Here is a 24009-nt window from a genome sequence, read left to right as displayed (position 1 = left end):
TTTCAAGACTTGTTTCAGAAGTATTTTGCATCTTTTCTTAGATAAGTGTAAATACTCATAGAAAATACTTCCTGAATGTATAGGGAAAACATAATTAATGCATCAGTAAAATTGAATGGGTAATTTTCCATTGTTCCTTATGGGGAAAGCCCACAGATTCTCATTTTAAGAGATCTGTCACTATTTTAGCTAATTAATTAAATATTAACCAATTATTTTAGCCTCCAGTAATTCTCATATGTTAAATATATTAAGTATGAAGTTTCAGTGTGAAGATTTAAAGGAACTGTATTCCATACTTCCAGTTGCTTCAGTTTTTTTCTCCTTGACCTCTTCCTGATGTATGAGGATTAAAGAGGGTTTTTTCCCAGGGGTCTACACGTTCAGCTAAGTGAGGGTTTTTCCCAGTACTTTGTCTATACTACCACAGTTGAGTGCACTTACTCAAAAGGTCCCCAGTATGATCTGAGAGTGGTAGAGTAAAATTGATTAGTAGGGTACCTTGCCTGTGAAACAATCAGCAAGAAACAAGTGGTAGACCAGAACTAATGTACAATTTCTTTGAAATATTTCAAAAGTGAGAGAAGTGCTACAAATACCAACTCAGCATTACTTGTGTTCTATAGGGCAGAGGAAGCTCTTTACTGGCCAGTGTTTGCTAGCAGGTCATGTTCTGATAGGTTTTTGCTGTGACTACCTCATTTGAGTCAAACAAAACCCTTCAGTGAGTGTTGGTAGAGGAACAATGGTAGAAACAACAAGTTTACTAATTATAGGACTGGTTTTATTTCTAGAACTGTTTGAGGATAAATCATGCAAAGCTTTATTGTCATTGGTAAAGAATTAGTAGTGGGTGTTTAATCATTACTCTTTTGCCTCTTCCCAAATTGGTTTCATTTAGATGCAGTTCAATGGACAGCAGTGTATCAGTTTTACTGCTGCCAATCTCTGGCCTTAATCTGTTCAGGGTTGTAAGTGTGACTCTAAAAACCCATAAATACCTGGGCTCATGTAGAACCATCTCTTTGTTTGCTAATACAAAAGGAAAACAGCTGAAGCTAGAACTTAAAGGGAGCAGTGTACTTGTACTAATGTACCCCTTTCACCTCATAATGAAGTTGTGCATGTGATAGAAAGGGAAGTGGCGCTGGTCAAACAAAACAGGAAACATCTGAATAACAACAAGGCTGGAGGAGGCAAACACTAGTGTTCAAATTAATCATGGTCTGTTTCTAAGCACTGGGAAATAAAAGCCTGGCCTCTGATGGTGTGTTTAGGAATGAGGTCCATGAGCTCCATGACTCCTGGGAAAACGCAGAGTTCACCACGGGAGGGCAACATCCACCCATCACTGCCATAGCAGACTCCATCTGGATTTTTTAAAAGCGAGCTGACGCAGCCAGCAGGTCTTTCCCAGCATCACTGGCATGGCACACAAATGTCATCAATAAGAGATGAATCTTTACAACTTCTCTTAAGGGCTCAGTTACTTGAACTAATTTCATTACTAAGTTCCATGTGTCCTTTTAGATCCAAGTTTTCACATCTTCCTAGGACCCTTAACCTGGCCCTGCCTGTGCTCCTGCTGCTTCTAGTTCCCAGTTACCAGCTGCCTTTTTTCAGCCTCATCTGTTGGTCTCTCTTGCTATGTCCCCAAGCCTGGGCTCCTTTCCTCCTGATCTCTCACCTCTGTGCTCACACACTTGTCTTTGCAGGAGCACAAGGCAAGACTGCCAGGAGCACAAAGCACAGTACCCAGACTCTTCTCACTCCCTCAGACTGCAGCAGCTAGGGGGCCATGCATTCAGGACAGCTTTTGACTTTGGATGCACCACAGTCTGAGTGGATTTTTTTCAGCAATAGGGTTAAGCAAAGCTGTGAAGCAATTTTTTGTTTCTCTCAGACACTTTAATACAAATGCATTCTTTCTGTGTTGAGGGAATAATTCACTTTTTGATCATTTCTGCATACTGCATGGGGAAAGATGCCTTATAATGTGAACGGTTCCCATCCCAATGATACAATGTGACCAGCTTATGGATAGGATCTTTAGCAGAGCAAGTCAAGCAGGTCTTGCCAATCTGCAGGTCTGTTAGCTCTCCCTCTGATGCCAAGCATTTGGATATTAGGATACCTACTTACCTAATCTAATCAGAGTGGCTGCAGAACCTAGCTGGGCTTTATGTCCTTATGCTAAGTCTGCACAGACAAGGGGGCACCATGGTAGCTGCTCTATGCTGTGGTAGGATGGTAGGACTGTCCCTCACTGTGGGTTCTCTGCTTTTTTTTTTTTTACTTCTGTCAAGGTCAGGATTGAAGGTACTTCAGATGGTGTTTCATGTTCAGACTCAAAATAATAATGTTTCTTATTTCTTATCAGTGAAACAGCTTCATAACTATGAGTTCTGCAGATTTTCATTAGCAAGGTACAAAATGGCTAATTATCTCGTTAAAAGGTCTTTTAAGATTAATCTAATTAAGAAATGACACTTGGATTTTTTTCTCTTTTAACCTAATGACTGATCCTTCAAAGCTTGCAATGTGGAGTTTTCTGTCTTAATTAGAAAACACCACCTAAACCTATGAAGAAGAAGGTGAAGAATAGCTTGCCTCTGCCCTAAAACCTCCATCTTGCTTCATACTTATTTTTATATTCAAAAACCACAAACTCATAAGTTTTCCACCTTGTGATATTACGCACTTCTAACTAACTACACACCATGATGTCAGTGTTATTAATCAATTTTGGAAGCCTTCTCTACAGCCTCAGGTCAAATGCAGTGCTCTCTTGTGAGTCTGTGCCTTTCAGCACAGAAAGTTTAAAATTCTCAGTATCTAGGATTCCAACACCTCACAGTATTAAAAAATGCTGTTACTAGGCCATGATGGGGATGGTTATTATGCCCTCTGGACTCATCATTTTCTGAGGAGCAATGATTCAGTTGTGAGGTTTGGGTCTGGGAGACTAGCTTTGTTGGTGTTCCCTGCACAGAAGTACCTCTTCATGTCACGTCTTGGAGGGTTTCCCAGAAGCTCTCTGCCAGGGAACATTTCTCACCATGTTAAAGAGCTAATTAAGTGGACTGACAGTGTTTGCTTTATAAGCAGCTCCTCTCTGTGGCACAAGAGAGACACTTTGCTAAACTCAAGTGACTATGGAGTGCATTTTCTGTAAGACACAGGTGTTGTGATACCTGCCTAGTGTACATGCACTAGAATCTGTGCTCCTAGTGAAATTCCTTCCTGAGCTATTTGGGACCAGTAGTTCTGTTGGAGTGAGGCTCCTGGCTCACAGCAGCACAGGCACGGAGAGAAACAGGTCCCTGCCAGCTCTCTGGTGCCTGAGTGCTCACTAAACATGAGAAAATGCTGGGGGGGAGAGAGAGCTGGGGAGAAGCTCTTGCTCTTTTGCTCCAGAGCTGCATTTAAGCTCAGCCCATGCCCTTGCTTCTTGCCTGAACTGTATCTCAGCTATGCCAGTGCCTTGCTACTGATGCTGGTTTGACTTTCTGGCTTGTCCTCACTCCTGCCTTATCAAGTTGGACTTGCCTCATGATCTTGACTTTTCACTGACCCTAGTCACTGTGACTGAACCTGCTCTACTTTTCTTTGTTTGGGTACATTGAAGCCAAGGAGCTCTGGAAGAGAACAGAAAGTGGCCAGAAGTCTGGAAAGAGAATTTCAGACAGCCATTGAAGGAGATGTTTTTCTTTGACGTGGGCAGCTCTCCTGCAGTGTACAAGCAAGAAGGTCTGTTCAAGCAAAAGTAGAGAGAGCAAAGGAAAGATAGGAAACCTTAAGGAAGTCAGCACAATCTGATAAGTTGATCGCAGGGAATGGTGGACACTTAGAGCTTTAGTAAGGATGTAAGGAAATATATTAGAATTAGGAAATTAGATGTCAGTATGAGTAATGCTATCATGGATCACTGAAGACATCAGCTCTGAGGGATGGGGTATTAGCAGAAGTGCTCTCTTCCTCCCAGAAAAGTCAAGCAGCTGAGTAACACAGGATTTTAAACACTCAGTGTATATTCTCTTGGTTCTGTTTGAAGTCAGGCCTATAATAGGATACAGTGGGTTTTGGCAAAAAAAGATAATGACTTCAGTATCATCTTCAAAGTGTTCCAATACCATGGCTAAAGACAGAGCAGCAATGAGGAAGTTCCTCCTCTGCATGAACCAGCTGTGCTGCCAAGGATGATATATTCCCTTCCCTGGACTGCAATATGTAATGTCATTCTCAAATCCATGGGGGAGGAAAAAAATCTATTGAGTGCTGCTACACTTAAAGTCTCCACCTATCCGCAGACTCCTCCTAAGTCAAAATTGCTGAAAGCTGGGAAGTGTCTTGGAGGAATTGTGACTATATGCTTGCCCTGTTCTCATAACTATATTTTTAAGAGACAGGATATTGGATTATGTTAAACCATTGGTCTAATGTGGAAGTATAACTATGTTGAGACAAGCTCTTCAAACTTGGTGCTATATATAAGCCTAGCTGATGTAAAGAGCAAGGAGTAACTGGCTAACATTGGTGAACTGGCAGATTGTTTCTGATTCTCACAAGGCAAATGTCAGAACTATGAAGCTAACACTTTTAAGGAGGTACATCTAAGACTTTTAGATGTACCTCTTTTCCCGAAGCACAGTCCAAAGTTACAGGAAGAGTGCATTCTGCCCATAGCCTTATTTCTGTGACAAAAAATTTTAATTTTTATATTTGGGTCAATCTTGTACAAGTCCAATAACAAAAATACTTTAACCCATTATAATATATAGAAATGTCACTGAAGCAGCATTGCTTTCCCTCTTTAAACATTTTGATTAGTTGGATATTAAATGAATGATCTTGAAAATATTTCCTTGAATTCACATTTAATTTGAAATTATTTGGTTTTAAAATAACAAGAAATATAACTCAACTATTTTAAAATCTTGTTTGAATTTAAAGATTTTGTGATTTCTGATGCAGTCTGATGCATTTTTATAGCATGTGAAGAAAATCATCTGTTTCTCTAAAACTCACAAGTAACCAAGCTGATTCCTAAAAAATGTCATTTATCTTTTCCCTCCAGATCATGAGGGAGTGGTTTCCCTGCTGGCACAAACAGAGTCCATGTACACATGGAGCTATCTAGTGTCACCTCAGCTGCTCTGATCTCAGGTCATCAGGGTCTCACACTGTCTCAGTTTCAAGATTTGATTTATGCGCCTTATGGCACCTAGTTCTCAGAGTATCATTAAAAACTGCTCAACATTAAAATTGCTGAGCTCCCACTCTAAACTGAACTGCCTCATGGTGAAACTCTCTACCAGCTGCTCGTACTCATCACTCACTGACCGTTCTCATCACCCAGCTCACAAGTGAGAAGTCCTCTGCAATCTCCAGACCATTCCCCCACATGTGGACTACTAACTCCCCAGCTGCCTGCTGCCAGGTGTGTGTATCCAAAACCACTGGCAGGAGCTGATGGTCCCCACCCTCAGCTGGGTTTTCCAATGAAAATAACGCTTTTCCGAGGACTCTTGAACTATGTGTTGATGTGCTCGCCCCCAGTAGTCATGCATTCACCCTGCCCTCTGCTGCTCTGAATTTGAGTCTTGCTCTGAGCTGACGTTAGCTGGTTTCTGTTTTCCACATCCAGCTACTGTGCTGCCTGGCATTTTGCAAGTGCTTTGACTAGACAGATATGAGGTCTTCTCGTTAATGTGTCCGCTGTAATTGGAAGAGGGCCAAAGGCTGGGAAAGGCAAGTTTCCAGCACTGCCTTTGATTTAAGGGCAGCACTAATGGTTAAGGTAAAGTGAATGCAAGTGCTAGTGACTACAGAGGGACAGAGGATGATGTGCAGTATGTAGTGGGGAATAAGGAATGACTGAAATGACTGAAAATCCACTTAGGAAACATCCTTAGCTGAGTAACTTCAATACAAGGTAGCAATGGTACATCCTGCTAACATTCGCTATGCTGCGTTGCTTTTCAGTTACATTGACTTGTTCCTGAGAAAAGCTACTGCTACAAATCCCATGGGAGCTCCATTTCTGACTCCCCAGGATCTGGGTCAAGCTCTCCCTCTCTTGCTATTTCATGCAGGGATCATTTGAGTGCCCAGGAGATGGACAGATCATCACAGCCTTGCCTTCTTTTCCTTGACAAAGAAAGTTTGCACAATTTCTTCTCTTTTGGTAATACAGAAATTATGTAACCTCCAGCTCCTGATTGTTTAGGAAGAACAGAGAACAGAGGATGTACCTATTCCAAAATTGAGCAGTGACTATTAATGCTTTTGAGGTAGAAGTGCAGAAGTTAACAAGGACAACAAAGTTCAGAGGCTGTCACAGTGATTTCATTCCTTGGCTGAAACTAAGTATGAGAGAAGATGAAACTCAGTTCTGGAGGGAGCAGTTTAGAGGTGGTGGAAAACAGGTCATGTTACTAAGTCCCAAGCAAATCTGTATTCCTGAGGCAGGAGTTATAGTGGGTATGAGTGTTTGAATCCTTGGCACTCTCCCAGCACTGGAAGCTTTAGCTACTGCAATGCAGCAGAGTGAGCATCCAAGGGACTGAGATGTGGCAGTGAGAATTCCTGTAGTGAAACAGTCCCTTTAAGGTAATGCAAAAAGCAGATCATTCCTCGCTCCAAGAAATTACTCTGCAGATAAGGCAGAATGGGGACAGGACCACACACCATCAGTAGCTGGTGTGGGAGTATAATCCTTTCTTCCCAATCTGAGCTGCAGTCTCTGCTCCAGGTCATTAAAGGAAGTCAGGCCAGCTCATACGAGGGTTTAAGTAGTACCACAGATGAGAATGAGATAGCAGAGGTCTTGTTGAGCAGAGGGAGGGTAATTCAGTGGGTCTGGTATCCTGATTATCCACATCAGAGATCTGGTCCTGTTGGCTTCTACTCTGTGTGCCAGGATTTCTGTGGAAGTCAGGACCTGAGTGACCAGTAACAGTGCACACCCAGGCTGTGCTCCACTGGGGAGGAGGGATACAGAAAGGGTGTGCAGGAAATTGTTCACATATACCCCAGTTTACATACTACCACAGTTTACCAGCTCCTAATCTAATGCTGAATTTATCTAGTGCTCAATTTACTCACCTATAGTAAACATGTACATTTTTCCTCTCTGCATACTAACATAACTAAATCTTGGTGCAAAACTGTAGGCCTGAAAATTCATAAGGTTTGAGAAAGCTATAAACCCCTTCCTCAGCAACTATTCTCAGTTATTCCCATATCACTAGCCTAGTGACAGCACTATAAGGAACAAAAATGTGTGAGTGTGAAGAAAATCCAATAAATTCTTCTATTCTGAGGCAATGAGGTCTGTCTCAAGACATGTATTGCCTGATTCTCTGTTTTTAAATGCTTCTTTTTCAGCCTCATGACACAGGCAAGAAATTGTCTGCTTTAGTGACTGCCCAGATATGACAGGTGTGCTGATGCTTGCCTGACAAGCTATACAGAAGGGTGAGATTTACTCCTCTAATCAAAGCAATATGTGTTTTCATAAGCTCTTCCCTTGTCTGCAGCCTTCCAGGTAGCAGCCCTTGCCTCCTAATTGCAAGAAAATTATCTGTCAATGAAATGGTGACTAGATTTATCTCTGAAGTAAATACATGTTCAAATCACAAAGACAATGAAGCTAAAGCTAATGAGGGAGATTTACAAAGCAACAGCTTTGTGGACAGCACAGGAATTTCTTCAATATCTCATGAGACCTCAGAATAAAGGGAAGAGCCAGAAAAAAGAGCAGAACAGAGCAGTATCCAACTTAAAGTGAGACAGCTTTGCAAGTGCTCTGGTTTTGCTCTTGGTAAGGAAAGGTTCCTCTTCCCTACCAAAGAGTTTCTAATTTCTCTTTGTTTTTCTTTACCATCTAATTAGGATTACCTATATAGCAGTTTCACCATGCCATTTTCCCCAAACCTTAAGGAGAATCTGAAAATTTAGAAGCAGGGATGTGAAATCCAGCCTAATCCAACCTGAGCATCGTTAGTCTCTGCTGCATAATTCTAACATAAGGATGATACCCAGCTATCCTCTCCTTGCTAGCAAGATGAAAACATCCCAAGAGCCGCTAAAGAGCAACAAAATCTGTATAGAGCTTGGCAAAATGAGTAGCCATGCCAAAAACTGGAAACACAGGAAACAGGACTGGGTCTATACAGACACTATTGTCCTTACTTTCCCTAACAGGAGGCAGGAAGGGAATGAATGAGTGGAAAGGAAAATGAGCAGTCGGGGTCAGGACTTGCAATTCTCTGCCTGACTCTGGAAGAACAGTGATATGTCCAATGATTAATGAGACCTGAAATCAAGATTACTAAAATTTTGTTTCCAGCCTGCTGGGTAACCCACATTGCAGCTCAAGAATTTACTTTGTATCCAAACTGCTTATCAGTGAGGTTTCCACTCATTGAACCAAACAGACCTGTGGTGTGGTGGCAAGCTACCCTCTTGAGGTGCCACCATTCCTTCTGCCAGTGCCACTTGGCACGCCCACACGCCACATGCCATAAACGCCTCTCTCCCGTCACAGAAAGGAAAGGACAGGGGCATCCTGTTACAGCCAGGTCTCTGCCAGCCCTATCCAGTTCCTGACATGCCCTCGTGTGGCCAGGAACCAGTGGGAGGGTGGCAGGCTGGGCAGGGGTAGGGCAGAATGGCTGCCTATCATGGCTCCCACTTCATCCCCAGATTTCCATTACGGAGCAGTAGAGAAGAGACCAATAAGTTCAGCAGCTCCTGGGGCAGCCCAGCAACAGTAAACTCAGACAGAGATAGGCAATGGGTACCTTGAAACACATGCAGAAAAACAACAGGAGGTCCAGCTTCCTTCCTCACTCATCTCCTCCAGTGCTGGGAATAGAAGCCACCAACTTGCCTGCTGAAGTCCCCTCCTACCCCACTTCCAGCAGTACCCAAACAGCAGCTGCTCTTTGTGCAAGTGTCCTCTTATGTTTCCAGCTGAGGGATAAACAGTCCTGATGGAATAAAGGCAATGTAGCCTTCTCTGAAGTACTATGAGCAGTATGGTGTGAGAAAGGGGACCCTGAGGACACAAGTGCATGCTGCCACTTGCTACAGTCCCCAGATCAGTGGGGCAAGGAGGTGAACTGATCCAGATGAGTGGCACTTCTCCCAAATCAGTGAAAGGAGCCACTGAGCTGTACAGTGCTACTTCTTGAGAATACAAAGTCTTCCAGGTTTTGGTATAAAGGGATATTTCATTTGCACCAGGATTATCCCAGTAAGGTGAAAATGTGGATGGGCAAGTGATGCAGAAACAGGGCTGAAAGAGTGAGAACAACTGAAAAACATGCAAGAAAGGGAGAGCAAATAAACTTTACCACTGAAGGAAAAACCCTGAAAGTTCCTCAGAGCTGAAGGAGGAAAAGGGTCGCTGGAAACTTCCTTTCTTTCAGTGTAGGAGACGCTAGTCCACAGCAGCACGAGCACTGTAATTTCACTAAAGCCTCATAGCCATGGAGCAGCTCTCACCACTCACCTGAGACAACCTGTACCTCTGAGGATAGCACAACTATTCCTATCATGCCTCCATAATACATGTGTGGCTGTATGCAACAGTGCTGGGTCCTGGACTAGGACAGGCATGTGTCTGTCTGTAGTTTGATCTATCATATAAATCTGGCGTATTATGAAATTCCTGCATTTAATCTGTACTCTTCAGTTCAAAAACATGGAGGTCTACTATTTGCTCATCTTACTTCCAGGGCTTTGGACAGGTAAACAAATCCACACCTCAGGGAACTGGCCTGTAGGCAACAAAGGGCTTATCAGTCTTAAAGGTATGGACAATTAAATGTTTTGGTTTCTTCCAAGAGGGTTCAGCAGCCAAAAGTCATGAAGCAACTGCAGAAAGGAGTGCAGGGTAAAGCAGAGAGTGTCTTTGCTGAAGGAATTGTCAGGAGTTAAGCTGGCCAGGATGCCCCAGGGAATACAATTGTGAGTTAGCTCTGCATTTGGCAATCTCTGTGAGATTTACTGTCCTGAAGAAGAAGATAAAATAATAAAGCAAATGTCAGCAATGCAACAACTGTTAGTGACAGAACAAGGGGATGTGAAAGCTGCCACTTTTTCTCTACTTGGATTTGGAAAGAGCAGATTCAGCAAATGTCAACCAATGCCTGGAGGTCTCAGTCCTTGCTCTGTTTCCATCACCTACTCTGCCAGTGGAAGGGAAGACAACCAGCTGTGCCAGGCACTGGGGAACACTGGGGTCAAGGACACAGGACTGTTCAAGCAATGGTTTGAATACTTCTGCACCACCTCTAATCATGGTAACATGACTACTTTGCTTGAAATCAGCTCTGTATACCTAGATGTCAGATACACACTTAAAAAAAACTAGTCTTTTACCCCTTAAGATAAATTTTCTCCTGAGCACCTCAAATAAATCTCTTCAGTCATGAGTCATTTTTCCTGCTGTCCCTTAAGAAATACGTCAGCAAAGTACAGGTGGAAGTTGCACTCAGAGTTAGAACACAGAAGGTGGCTACCAGGGAAGCTGGAGCCTTGTGTGAGTCTACCCTGAGACACAGGTGCCAGCCAGAGACACGAGTCCTTGGTGGGGGGCAGCTTGTAAACAGCAAAGAGGGTTAGAAGTGCAATTAGTCTGTGTGACAGCCGTGACCACCTTCTGTCACCACCCTGGGCCAGGCCAAATCCCCTTTCCTCCCTCTCTTGCACAAAGCTGAGCCAAGGCACAGGGCTTATTAATATATGCCCAGCTGCCTGTCAGCCCAGGGGAAAGAAAACAAATGCACCACAGCAACAGGCAGACCTGTATATGGGCAAGTCAAGATTATTGGCTGGTGTGCCTGGCTGTCAGACCTCAGTGCACCCTAAGTAGGGAAGTCTAGGATGCTGGCTGATACTGGCCATTAGGGGATTTAGTAGTGGTCACTTCTCTTCTTGTGGTCAGCAGCAACACAGTACAGCACAAGAGGAACTAAAATTAAAGTATGGGTAGCAAGGTACTGTGCAAACTACAGGATGTGAAAAACTGAAAAACTGAGGAAGTTTCTTTGGTCTTCCTGTGTAAGGTATTTCCCTATGTTTTCTGCATCTCCACCATAGATGCAGGATGGAAGCAAAAAAAAGGCTAAAAGCTGAAACTCCCTGTCAGGGACTAGGTATCTTGTGCTCCAGTCATTTTCAATCCTGCAATGCTTTGGCATGACAATGACATTTTATGATTTCTCATGGCTTCTCAGCTACAGGCAGCTCTAGAAGACATCAGCTGGGTTGCAATTGTCACCAACATGCCCCTACATGAGTAAGAATGAAAGGTAAAAAATTCCACCATTTTTATTCCTTAGTTACTTTTTCTTCCCATTCCTGTGCTGAGAAGGAGAGTTGCTCAGAACTGGGCCATATTTTATGGCTTTTAACTAAGATCAGGCCTGCTTTGTCTTTGAAGTGACAGTCAAAACTTGAGAACAAGCAGTGTGGGAAGAATTAGGCTCACACATCATGCAGTCCTGCATCTACCCTATCATATTCCCTAACCTGAGATGCTTTCCTCTGCTCATTTTTGGTAACTGGTGCTCAGTCCTTTTGCAGTCTCAAGTCCTGACATTTGCATGCAGAGTGGGAAAGGTCACACAGGGTGGTCAGCATTGTGGTCTTGTTTGGGGAATGCTGGAGAATGCCACCCTTCCTAAGAAACTGATTTAGTCACAGTAATTATACTTAAAGGGGTTTAAGTGGGAAGAGATGGAAGTAACGTAGTGTTGGAGTTGACAAGGCAGAAGAAAAGTTATATGCAAGCTTCTAGAAATTACTCCAGAATGAACCCTAACTGCTAAATCCTTGAAGACTGGATCTCTATCCTGCCTTTAGTCATTGCTCTAGCTTCCAATACAGTGACTTTCAGTATTCTTCCTGTAGAAAGAGGAGATGACATTGACTATGCAATTTGGTCCTACCCTGCCAGTGTAACAAAACAGTCTCTGTGCTGGGAACACTGCCGACTTGTGGTTAGCCCAAATAATTTGGCTAAAAGCTCTCTTTAACATTCAGTATTTTAAATCTCATATGAGTCATCTGGGGCACTGTTTAACCATTATCACAACTTAGGTCATCACTTTCAAATCTGCCTGAATTTTCACATCTCTGTCTGGCAAACAGCCTTCACTCTGACATCTTCCTAGCAACACTTCTAACTGGGAGAAGAGTTACAATCAAACTATCTGTTCCTTTAACACATCCAGGCTCAACCCATCACCCTTCCACCTGCAGTGCTGGCCCATACTTTCCCTACATCCTGCAGTCTCTGATCTGCACCACATTCCCTGGGCTGCTGCTGAGTATAACTATTGAGGAGCCATGTGGACTGTACAGTGCAGAAGTGGAAACAGAATCCACAGCAAGGTGCACAAGAGGATCCAGAAATACAGAGCATGCATCCCACCAAAAGCCATGGGATCCATGGTCTCAGCCCATGCATGCAGTATGCTGCAGGCATCAGGGCACCAGGGCCTGGATTCACACTTCTTGGACTGACCTGCAGCCAGAACTCACAAAGTGTGGTGAGCTCAGTAATTACCTGATTTATCTCCTCATTCCATCCCAGAGAAGGGCAAAGTACTGCGTTTTTCCCTCCTCTTCAGAGCCACCTGATGCCCCTTTGGGGATGACACCAGATCCACCCCATCCCTCGTGCCTACATTAGCTGAAAGTTTGCCCTTTACAGTGCTGGGCACATGGCCAGCCCTCCTGCAGCCAGAGGCTGCCGTGCAAAGGGCCGGCGTGTTTGCACACAGCTTCGTTCCATTCAGCCTCTCCCAACAGCTGCTCCAGGGGTGATGGGGGCAACCAGATCCTTTTCCAGACCCCCAGGGGATAGTCTTTGCCAGATCTGTTTATTCACTGATTTAACAAATCCAGCTGCAATTATGAACAAGCTACTGAAAAAAGAAGCCTGAGTTGGAGACTCGGCTCAGGGCAGGGCTTTTTGCCGCCGTGCTCAAATCTGTGCTTGTTTCATTGCAGCTCTGTCCCTACCACCAGCACAAGCATTTCACAGTCACAGTGCTGATTTCATCACTTCACTATGCATCACACAATTTTCTGGCAGCAGAAACCCCTTCTACCAAAGTCTCAAGCCTCTGTGACAAAGGAGACAGAGAAACAATCCTGGTTATTGCCACTTCTTACTGCCATTAGCCTGTCACATTGCCTTTGTCAGGCAGCACTGAATCCCTGATCCTTATTGGCATAATTGGCTCCTGCAAAAAAAGCCAGCCCGGGTCTTGATGGCATGGGGCAGCTTGATCTGTCTCCCCAACGATGTCAGTTTTCCATCAGTTCAGGTGTATGTTAATTTGGAATAAATCCTAAAATCTTACTAACCTTTTCTTGTCAAGCCTTTTTTGCTTTTGGCACACAGCTTTGCCGCGACCATGCTGAGCAATTCCAAAGGAGAGACATTTGGGAGCGCTAAACATCCTTAGCTACAACACAGAGTGTCTTCAAAATAAAAAATGTTGTGGAATCACAGCATGGTTGATACCAGACAGGATGTATGAAGATTGCCTACACCAATCTCCTTCAGAAGAGAGACAAATAGTGAAAGTGTACCAGAGCCTTATCCAATCATCTTTCTAACGTCTCCAAAGCCATAGACACACAGCGTTACAAAGTGTGGCCACCATCACCATAAAGCCATTTTTCTTTTGTCTAAATGCCTCCCTTCTCTCAATTTATACTTGTGCCTTGGAAGTATAAAGAGATATAAGCTCCACTCCGACTCTTCTCCTTCAAGGCTGAACATTCCCCATTCTCTCAGCCTCTGCTCATATGATGGTTTCTGTCAGTAGGCAAGAACCTCACAACTGGAGTGTTTGGCTTCAATGTCTCATGCTCTTAGATCATTCTCAAATTAAAATAGGTCATTAGTAAGTGGTATTTTCTTCTCAGTATTTTATACCATAATCTATTCACCATCCAGTCTTCCTATTTTAGATAATTTTGCTTGTTAGTTTCTTTAAGGCATTCTTACAGCCTTAAACCACAGTCCACCATGGTTTTTCCTGAGCTATCTTCAGTTTTCGAACTTGCCTGTAATTGTGGCACCATGAGGTATCAAATACTAATGGCTCACTCCTACTTCCCACACTCATATTTAGGCCAGCAGGAATCTTGTCAGCTGTTTTTGCTGAAGATTTGACCGTCCCTACACTCTACCCCTCTTTAGCCATACAAGGAGCCTATTTGCCTTTTTAACAAGACAATAATGTAATTTTGTGTATCCTCTTTGACTTGACAAGTTTTTAGGGGTGGTCTTTTTGTAAGGATGGCTTTTATTCTTATGTGTTCCTACCTGTAAGAAAATGTATTTTGTTTGAATATACGTAACCTATCAAGTCATCCAGATCTCTTTGAGTAGCCTGTTCCTCTTGCTACCACCCTATTTATGATTGTGTCATCTGAAGGGTTTTACCTGTTTTGTACATTTCTTAAAATCATGGTTGGAAATGTTAACCAGTTTTCATTTAACAACTGATTCCTGATTCCTGAAACCAAATGAAATAGACCATTCCCAATCTTTTCTGCCTATTGAAAGTTCTCAATCTACTTAATCTATCTTTTATGGACTTTGCATAATGCATCTTCTGAATCAATACAAAATACCATTATTCTCTTCTTATCGATAGGTCATGCCTTACAAAAACTCTGTACCATAACGCTATGAATTTACTGTATCAAACACGACTTTATTATAAAATTGAATGTCTCTTTCCAAAAAGCCACATTCCTATTCTGTAATTCTCCATTAGCAAGCATCTGTAACAAATTTTCCATTATTTTTCATTGGCCTTTAGATCCATTCGTCTTAAGGCTTCTCCACTTTAAATACAGGAACTATGTTGGCACCTTAACATTCCTCTGATATTCCTAAAGTAATTAAAGAGTAATTAAAGCCAAATCTCAGCAGGCTGGAGTTGAGCAGCACTTACTATGATTTCAAAAAACGAAAGATTCTAAGAGATGGAAGTAAGCAGAAGAAAACTGCATCTTGGACAGTGTGAGCATAATGCTGTTTGGTAAGCTAGGCTGGGGAGTTGGAAGGAAGACCTGAGGCATAAGTGATGTAAGGAGCAGGAACAGCATGAAATAGTAGTCCAGAGGTGATGCTGCTGAGAGAGGAATGAGTTAAAGGTGTTTACCAGGTGATGGGTAGTGTCAGTAGAGAAGTTAAGAAATGCTAAAATGCCAGTAGGTGAGAAGAAGCTGGGAAAAAAAAGCTAGAGGTTGGGGAAGCATGAGAAGAAAGAGTGTGTGCAGGTCTTAACATGGGCTTAACATGAAAAAAAAAAAAAAACAGAAATGCTAGAAAGTATAGTGCTGGAACACTGCATTTTTAGAAATTTTGAAGCCCCTGAGAGTGGAAAATGAGCTGTGAATGATTCCAGCAAAAGACCAGATTAAGTGCAGGAAGGGATTATTACCAACAGCAAAATCCTGGGGATTGAAAAGAGGTAGAAAAGCAAAAAAGGGCTATTAACCCTTAATTCCCTCTTTGCTACCCCTTTTCAGGATTAAAATGTGTACCTAGGAGACTATCAGGGCATTAGGAGGTGTGTGTGTCTAGGGAAGGGTTAAAGAAGTGATAGGAAAGGGAAGAGAGAAGGTCTTGTAGGGAGGTACCCAGGCATCTAAAAGAGCATGAAGGACATTGTCTTAGGACCTGAAGGCAGTGCAAGGGCAGAGATGTGTTTGGGCTGGCGTGAGATAACCTCAACACCATGAATGTTCCCCAGCCATCATCCATGGCCACATGCTGGAATCTCCCCAGCCCCTCCATCCCACCAGCCTGAAGCCACCCTCCAGGCATCCTGGTGCAGGCACAGGCAGCATTTAGAGATGCCCCTGCCTTGGACAGCTTGTCCTGAGATAGATGCAAGTTCTGACATGCTCCCTGCTTTCCAAAAGAAAGTGGGTCCCAACAGGCATTTATTATGAGGGAAAATGAGCCACTTACAGAAACACAAAAGTACATATTTTGCTCTATTTTGAGGCACAGCAGGTGCTGCAACCTAAATAACTCCCTGGACTTCCTGTGGCTAGGAAACAAGTGGATACTTCACACACAGTCATTTTCAGGAGAAAGATGTTTTCAAGCCACAAGGAGGGGCACTGGGCAGCACTGAGTCATGGGGTGAGGGCAGTCAGCTGGGGACGGAGCTTGGCTCTGTGGCTGCAGGGACAGTGCTGCAGAGAAGTTGCTCTCTGGGCCACCATGGTGCTCAAGCCCTGAAGCCCCTTGCAAGCTGAGACCCTGCTGCCATGGGGAGCAGACTCTAGGACTTCACAGCAGCCTCCTCACTGCGCCCACCCTCCAGCCGCCAAGGGCAGCCGACGTAGCGCAGCACCCCGCTGACGGGGCCACGCTTGGTGGGATCCAGAGCCAGCAGGCTCCGCAGCATCCCGGCAGCCTCGGCTGTCAGGCGCTTCCAGTGCCGGGGCACATCCTTTTCTAGGCCTGTCTCCTGCCACTGCATGAAGTCCTCAAAGAAAGGGTCCTCTGGCAGGCTCTGCTCCCAGGGAAAGTAGCCGGTCAACAGGCAGAAAAGCAGCACCCCAAAGGCCCAGGCATCCATGCTGGTGTCGATCGGCACGCCCTGGGCATCAGCAGTGTTGCTCAGCTCGGGGGCGGTGTAGGGGATTACCCCGGCCACCAGCTTGAGCTTGGTACCCTTGGGCCTCGTGAGGCCGAAGTCAGTGAGTTTGACGAGCCGGCAGTTGGGATCAAAAAGCAGCACGTTCTCGGGCTTGATGTCGCGGTACACCAGCCCCCGGCTGTGGATGAACTCCAGCGCGCTCACGAGCTGCTTGGCACACTGCTTGGCGGCCGGCTCGGGGATCCCATCCTGTGCAGGGAGAGAGACAGGCAGGATGGCACACACGGGGCACCTCAGCAGCCCTGCCCGATGGGCTCTCACCCCAGTGCTCTGCGCTGGGAAAGACCTTCGCATTCCTCGGCTTGCAAGCCCCAGGCCGCTTCAGTGCTGCAGACCCAGATAGATCCACAGCCCATTGCCTTTATCTCCCTCCATCTGACCCAGCCAGCCTTCAGAGGGGGCAAATGCTACAGCCCCATCCCCATGGCCTTGTAGCAACACTCACGCGGGGTTTGATGATAGAGATGAGGTCTTTGTGCAGCGCCGCTTCATAGAGGAAGCCATAGTACTGGCTGGACTCAATGGCAATTCCGAACATGCCAACGATGGCAGGGTGGGTGGCGAGGGACAGTGCTACACAATACTCATACAGGAAGGTGTGCAGCTTGGTACTGGCTTTGGGTAGCAGCTTGAGAGCCATAGGAGTCCCTGGGGATGGGAAGAGTGGGTTTGACTCCTCTGCAAGTCACACCAAGGCAAGACAGAGCAGCCACAGATCCAGGCAGTCACAGCCACAGGGAGGTCTCTAGCCCAAAGTTTGTGTGGGTATACCCTGTGGACACCAGGTCTGCGAACAGGCACTGCTGCTGGCATGAGTTTTGTGCCCTAGTCATGCGCAGGAGCCCTGGGCAGAGCAGAGACATTCAGGATACTTGGGCCCATCAGTCTGAGCTGGGACTACTAGGGAAGAGCAGTGTCAGGGCACTCATATGGCCAAGCCAGGACCTTCATTCACACCTTCTGTCCATGGGCCATAGGGCAGCACTTCAGCTCAGGCCTGGGGCTCTGTGACTGAGCCTTGTGGCGAGATTGCTGTTTCCATCTATGTCACATGCATGTTTGTGTGTATCTGTGAACTCTCTTGATCCTGACTTGTGGATTAACTTCCCAGCTTGACCTTGGACCTCTTTATCACTATAATCTTGCCAGATATTCTGGGCTGCCCCCTGGCATCACCTGGTCCCTCGCTGATGTAATGGGATGGTTCCTGGCTGGGGATGTCCCCATCCTGCTGGTCTCCCTGGGGATTCTCCCTGCCATGCCTGGTGTCTGGCCCCAGTGTGCCACCAGCCCACCCCATGTCCCATGCCTTGGTGAGTGGAGGACATAAGGCACAGTAGTTCATGGGGCGCAGTCAGTTCCTTACCTCTCTGCCGGTGGGTCACTAGCATCACATGGCCATACTTGCCCCTGCCCAGCTCCCGAACAACCTCATAGTGCTCAGCCACCTCAGCGCGCACCAGGCTCTGAGCGGTGATCTCCAGGAGCTCCTCTATCTTGGTTGGTGCTGCTCCCTCTGGCACTGCTGCAGTCAGAGCTGAGTTCTTGGCCATTGCTGAGTGCGGCAGAAACACCACAGCCAGAGTCAGGAACATCACAGCACACACAGAGAAAGCCAGATCAAACATGCAACACAAACCCTGCCATGGCAAGGCATATTTCTGCCACTTGGAATCTGAGCACTCTTGCTGCTGTGCTAGAATTGAATTTGCACTTTTATGCAGTACATCTCTGGGCAAAGCACCTCATAGTAGAAAAGGTCTCTGTATTGAAGGGAACCTCCTCCAGCCCCCTAATTCTTTTGCTTAACATTGGACAACAGGAAAAATATTAGCAGAGTTCAAGATTTCCAAGTGTGACCCAGTCACCCCCCTTGCTCTCCTTAGCCTACTGCAGCAAGACCTCATCTCTCTACTCTGAATTCCACCTCTGTTGCTTACTGAGAAAGTCCTTGAGGTAGCAGACAAGACAGACCTGTCCCTTAGGCACAGGCACGTGACAAAAGGCAGAGTGCTCCGAGGAAGCCAAAGGGAGCTCAGTACCTCACATGCCTGATGACATTTCTGACCAAAAGTCATGCATCTGTGCAGCCAATTAACCTATACAGAAAGTAACCTAGGACATCAATGGCATTTTGAGCTACAGCCAGCTGCTTCGGACCCATATCAGAGAAGTGTTTTTTCACTTTTCCTAGCCAGCCACAAGGCAGCATTTTAAGACCTCTGTGGCAGTACTCTCTCCCTGTCTACCTCCCTGTGCTCTGAATGAGGCACTTTGGCCCTGGGAGCTCTTCCTGGCCTTGGAGCAAGGTCACAGAACCAGAGTCACAGGATGGTAAATGCCAGAAGGTACTTCTGGAGACCTCTTACTGCAATGTCCTGCTCAGAGGAGGGTTAACTAGAGCAGATTGTCCTGTGCCCAACCAAGTTTTAAATACAAGGATAGAGACTCCACAGCTGCTGGGGGTAACGTGTTTCAGTGTTCAATCACCTTTGTGGTAAAAAGGATTTTAACTTATGCTTAAATAGAAATTCTGTTTTAGGCTCACTAGTTCTGTCACTCAGTATCATCTGATACTGTGATACATGTGGTTGTGTATTTTTGCAGGTATTCATATGCATCGACCAGATGATCCCCTCCAGTCTTCTCTTCTTGAGGCTGACAAAGTCCCAGCTCTGTTAGTCTCTCCTCCTATGAGAGATACTCCCATATCTTAACTGTCTTCACAGTCTGGATTTGTTCCAGTATGCCCACATCGCTCTTCTGCAAAGGAACCCCACTGCTGCTAAATCCAGTCATTCTTCAAGATAAAAAAATTTGGAAAAAAAATATTATTTAAACCTAGGAAATCTATAACAAGGCTGGATTTCTACAGGAGCCTGTGACTATTTGTGGGAAAGTTCCTCTTCCCTTCCCTCTCTACTAGACTGCATTTCTAAATCTCGGACAATTTAGAAGTGCCAAGTAAGTGCCAAATGCCCTACTTTTCTGCAAGACTACAGCAACAAGGTGAATGAGCCAGCTTGGAAGAACAGATCATCCAGAGGATATGGGTAGAGTTTCTTGAGGGCCTGTGACCTGCGGGTCTGATCAAGGTTCCTTATGAAGGTTCCTTATGAAGGAAGCTGCAGTCACTCCAGAACAGTTTTCAGACTTTGGCCTTTGCTGGCCCTGGGGTCATTAACTACAAGAGAAAGTCCATACTTGAGAAAATAGCTGGCATTGTCAGGTCTTTCTTTGAGATGCCACTGCGATTAGTTAGGAAGGTAAGTGAGGATCAAATTTGGGTCACTGCTGACTAGAGTGTGCCTGGGTGCTCTGCACCTACTTGTGATACCTTCTAAAGTATCATTTTTCCTTTGCAGAGTGACAGGCATTGAAGGAGAGTTCACCAGGGCCCTGGCCAGGATGCATTCACCATTTGGCTGTGCTGTACTGAAGGCAGCAGGCAGAGTCCTATTCAAAACCGCTCTTTCCTCCACTATACTTTCCATGCTTCATCCCTGCTTGTTTCCAGGCTGGTTACTGTGAGAAACTGTAATTCCACAAAAGAATCTTTAATCACAGCAGCAAAAAGCTCACATTCTTTACACCATCACAAGATACTTCTGAACCACCTGAGAAGCTGGGGGGGATCTAACCTATGGAGATACAATGTCTTAGTCCAGGTAATGTTATTCTGGTTCTTCAACCAAAATTATTAATATATTTAGTGCAGAAAAAACACTTCATACATGTCAAAAGCCAAAAACAGTGATCTCTGTATAACAAAGATAGTGCTATGATAACAGAATCACAGAGATGTTTAGGTTGGAAGGGACCTCTTGAGATCATCTAATCCAAGTCCCCTGCTCAAGATGCAGCAACTGAAGTAGGTTGTCTAGGAAGGTGTTCAGCCACGTCTTCAGTATCTCCATAGATGGAGACTCCCATCAATGATCACTGTTTAAAGGAGTCTGTCTCCCTTTTCTTCATTACCCCTCATCAGATATTTATATACACCAATATGATCCCCTCTGAGCTTTCTCTTTTTCAAGCTGAAGAGTTTCAACTGTTTCAGACTCTTCTCATATCAAAGATACTCTATTAAAAATGGCCTTGAGCATATGGCAGGTGGGGTCCACTTTCTTGTCTGACCTTCTACAGGGCCTTAACACAAACCACATAACAAATAGCATCTGGGGCATCTCTTTCAAAAAGTTGTTCAGGCTTGATCCAAAGACAGTTGGTCAATTATAAATGCTGGTGTGAACATTCTCGCTGTTAGGTTTTTGTATGATAACCTAATCTGAATTTACCTAGCCTGCTGCTGAAGTTTCTCAGATAGAGAAAAGAGGTCTCTAATACCTGTTAAATTTCTTCAGACTCTTGCAGGGTTTATATGCACTGTTGTCAAAGGTATGACCACAGGGTATGAGAATATATTTTCAATTAATTAGGTTGTGTAAAACTATCAGACTGAAGCTCAGGCTACACATTTAACTGATGCTTTACTTAGGCTTCACAAAGTATCTGTCACACTGTGCTTCTGTAGTGCCTACATCAGTTAGTTAAAAAACAGATGTGATGCTGCCACAAAATTTGGTCACATTTTGAATTGAGAATAAGCATCTCTATGCTCTCTGATCAAGATACCTCTCAGTCTTCTTATTGGTTCAGTGCCTCCAAATAACTTTCTATCTAATTGCCAGACCAAGCTCTCAGATTGTCCAGCTTGCTTCTCCAGTTCTCAGATCTGTGTCATGTCTCTTTTCTAAAGTCTCATAATTTTTCTCTTCCCATCCCCCACATTAAAACCCCAATTGTCTTGGGGGATGCCTCCTGTTACACATTCAGCTAGAATTCCCCCCTGTCTCATGCTGTGGTCTCAAGATCTCTTTTTGCAGGAATAACACACAGGCTGCACTACCTTTTACACCCATTATGAGTCCAGAGTTCTTCCAGTTTATTGGGGAATGTTGGGGAAGAAATTAACTTCCTCTTCATGTCCGTTTATGAATGCTGTCTAACTGGTTTCTACATCAATATTTTTGCACCGTGTTTAGAAAAGCACATTTTTCTTAAATGTATTTAGTGTAATTCAGATCACTTCACCCAGTTGTTAGCACACTTCTGCTTAGGGGCTGTGTAAGAACCCCACCTGCAGAAACCTCCCACCAATCTTTAAATTGTTGGTTTGATGCATTGGATGGGTGACAGGGAAAAAAAAAGTCATATTAATCAGACACATCAAGATTCTTCATGCTGCTTAATGGGCACTATGTAAATCCAGAAATGTAGATTTGGTATAGCCTTACTACCTTTGCAGGCTTTAAGACATTGGATGATACAGAATTGCAGTAGAAATAATCTACAGTGATATAGATACACATCTTAATGTTTTAGATACAAGACTAAGAGCATAAAAGATCAAGGGTTACAGATTCCACGTTTGCATTCAGTCTGCTAAAGAGAATGCCTGAAAATATTCAGATGCAGAAAATACTGGCAGTGAGAGGCAAACTAACATTTTCCAGATGCTAAATTAAGAAAGTAAACTTCACTGTAAACAAAACAAAAAAAAAAAAAAAAAAAAAAAAAACAAACAAAAAAAAAAAAAGAGAGACAACTGTTCGGTTTCACGTAGGCTGGGATGATTGTAACAAAAGAAGAGATCTGTTCTGAGGTGATGTGCCTCTTACAGTGAACTCCAGTTTCTGCAGAGGTTCCTACATACAGATGCAATGAGACAGTCTGAAATTTAATCTCCAAAAATCAGCTGAGTTAGGGAATCTGTATTTCTGAAGAACTGGCCACCTGTTAACAGCTTCTGCACTACAATTGAGAATATCACACACTAGTGGAATTTGTATTTTTAATAATAAATTTATTTTTCATTTTCTCTGCTTGGTATTCTTCTTTATCTACCTTTCATGATGTTTCTTGAAATATTAAAAATATATTGATATGAAGAAAGCCTGGGTAAATTTCCTGATCTCTTCTGGAGGCTGATAGATCAACAGAACCAGTTACTGGATGTTTTCTATCTTTTTAATATTATCGATGAGCCCACAGTTCAGCAAGCTACCTCTGGTGTCCCCAGTTTGACAGAAAAAGGACAAGGGAAAGTCATGACAGTGGCAAGAGGGCTGAAACTTCCAGGGGAAACTTCCAGGGGTGCTATCCTTATTGCTTATCAAACAGAGAGTGAAGAAGTTACTCTATCATCTGTATACACCTTTCTGAGTACTACAACTTCATTAAAAAGAGCTCTTCCAGTTAGGTAAAAGCATTATACTAAAACCAATAGATGAAGATGAAGTGAGGCCATTTCAGACCTCCGCTGTGGTGCAGATTCTGTAAAGAAGGATATTTGCCCCTAAAAATCTCATCAAACATTATGGAAGAATATCCTTCCATTTTCATAACTTTTGGTTCAAGAATGGCATCTTTTTTTTTCCCTAAAAGGTCCACTCTGGTGCAAACCATGTTGAATACAACAAGGGATAAGAACAGACTATCGCAACGTTTGCTTGTGGCCTAATTGCTGGTAGATTTATGAGCTTCTTTCTAAAACTGGTCAGCAGGCTAGTGCTTAATCTCGCTGCAGAGAACAGCAAGACTGTGCCAGTAGCAGAACTGCGTACTGCTGCTCTGGGCAGAGACACCCAGAGTCTCCCCGGAGAGCGCCGTAAGCCTGTCCGCAGTGCACAGAGCACCACAGCCTCCTCGGACAGAAACCGGCAGCAATCTCACTGGGACCAAGCCACATCACACCTTTCTCCCAACCAACCCGCCAGGACCGCAGCACCATCCCACCGAACACGAGTGGACACAAAGCGACCTTCCAGAGCAAAGCCACCAACGAGGTCTCCGTCAGCCCTCTGGGGAAAGCGGGTGCGCTCCGCATTGTGCCGGCAAACCGCGCTCGAGTCTCCAAAATCAGATTGAGAGGGGTGGGTGCGCTTTTTCACGCCTGTCCAGCGTCTTTCATCCCGCCGTTGCTGTAACTTCCCTTCCCACTGTCCCTTCCGCCTGCACTAAGCCTCTCACCTTGTCCAGCAGCGCAGGACAGCCAGCCGCGACTGCCCCGCTCCCCTCGCCGCAGCCGCCGGGCTCAGCCGGCGCCAGCAGCCGGAGGGGCTGCCAGGCGCTGCGGGGCCAAGCGTGACGCTCCGCCCCGTCCCCATGGCTCTGGGCCTGGGGGACACTGCCTCCCTGCTGAAGGTGACCTCCGGGAGGGAAGAAAAGAGGGGGAAAGGGGGCAGGAAAGGACAGTCCCTCTACCCTCTTAATGGAGGGGGATGTG

General features: G+C 44.8%; 1 protein-coding gene across 3 annotated transcripts; it reads right to left on the bottom strand.

Annotated features, from left to right (window-relative positions):
- Positions 1 to 762: 762 nt before the first annotated feature.
- On the bottom strand, positions 763 to 23909 carry LOC110474741 (serine/threonine-protein kinase SBK2). Of its 3 annotated transcripts, none has more exons than XM_021538405.4 (4): positions 23754 to 23909; positions 18088 to 18276; positions 17167 to 17369; positions 763 to 16910 (listed from the first exon to the last, which is right to left on the bottom strand). In XM_021538405.4, the coding sequence occupies exons 2-4, from the start codon at positions 18272 to 18274 to the stop codon at positions 16341 to 16343; spliced, it is 960 nt and encodes a 319-aa protein (XP_021394080.4). In that variant the 5' UTR covers positions 18275 to 18276; positions 23754 to 23909; the 3' UTR covers positions 763 to 16340. The 3 variants fall into 3 exon arrangements, with proteins under 3 accessions (XP_021394080.4, XP_085429735.1, XP_085429734.1); XM_085573609.1 differs by lacking the exon at positions 23754 to 23909 and adding an exon at positions 23545 to 23747; XM_085573608.1 differs by lacking the exon at positions 23754 to 23909 and having other exon boundaries at positions 18088 to 23537.
- Positions 23910 to 24009: the final 100 nt, after the last annotated feature.

This window comes from Lonchura striata, chromosome 2, assembly GCF_050655825.1.
Source record: "Lonchura striata isolate lonStrDom1 chromosome 2, ASM5065582v1, whole genome shotgun sequence".
NCBI lineage: Eukaryota > Metazoa > Chordata > Aves > Passeriformes > Estrildidae > Lonchura > Lonchura striata.
This window is presented reverse-complemented; position numbering and strand designations above follow the sequence as displayed.

Coding starts and splice junctions, on each gene's coding strand:
- LOC110474741 (XM_085573608.1), bottom strand. CDS start 18,349: ATGTTTGATCTGGCTTTCTCTGTGTGTGCTGTGATGTTCCTGACTCTG. Junction 17,370..18,087: donor AGTGACCCACCGGCAGAGAG/GTAAGGAACTGA, acceptor TCCCATCCCCAG/GGACTCCTATGGCTCTCAAG. Junction 16,911..17,166: donor TCTCTATCATCAAACCCCGC/GTGAGTGTTGCT, acceptor CTCCCTGCACAG/GATGGGATCCCCGAGCCGGC.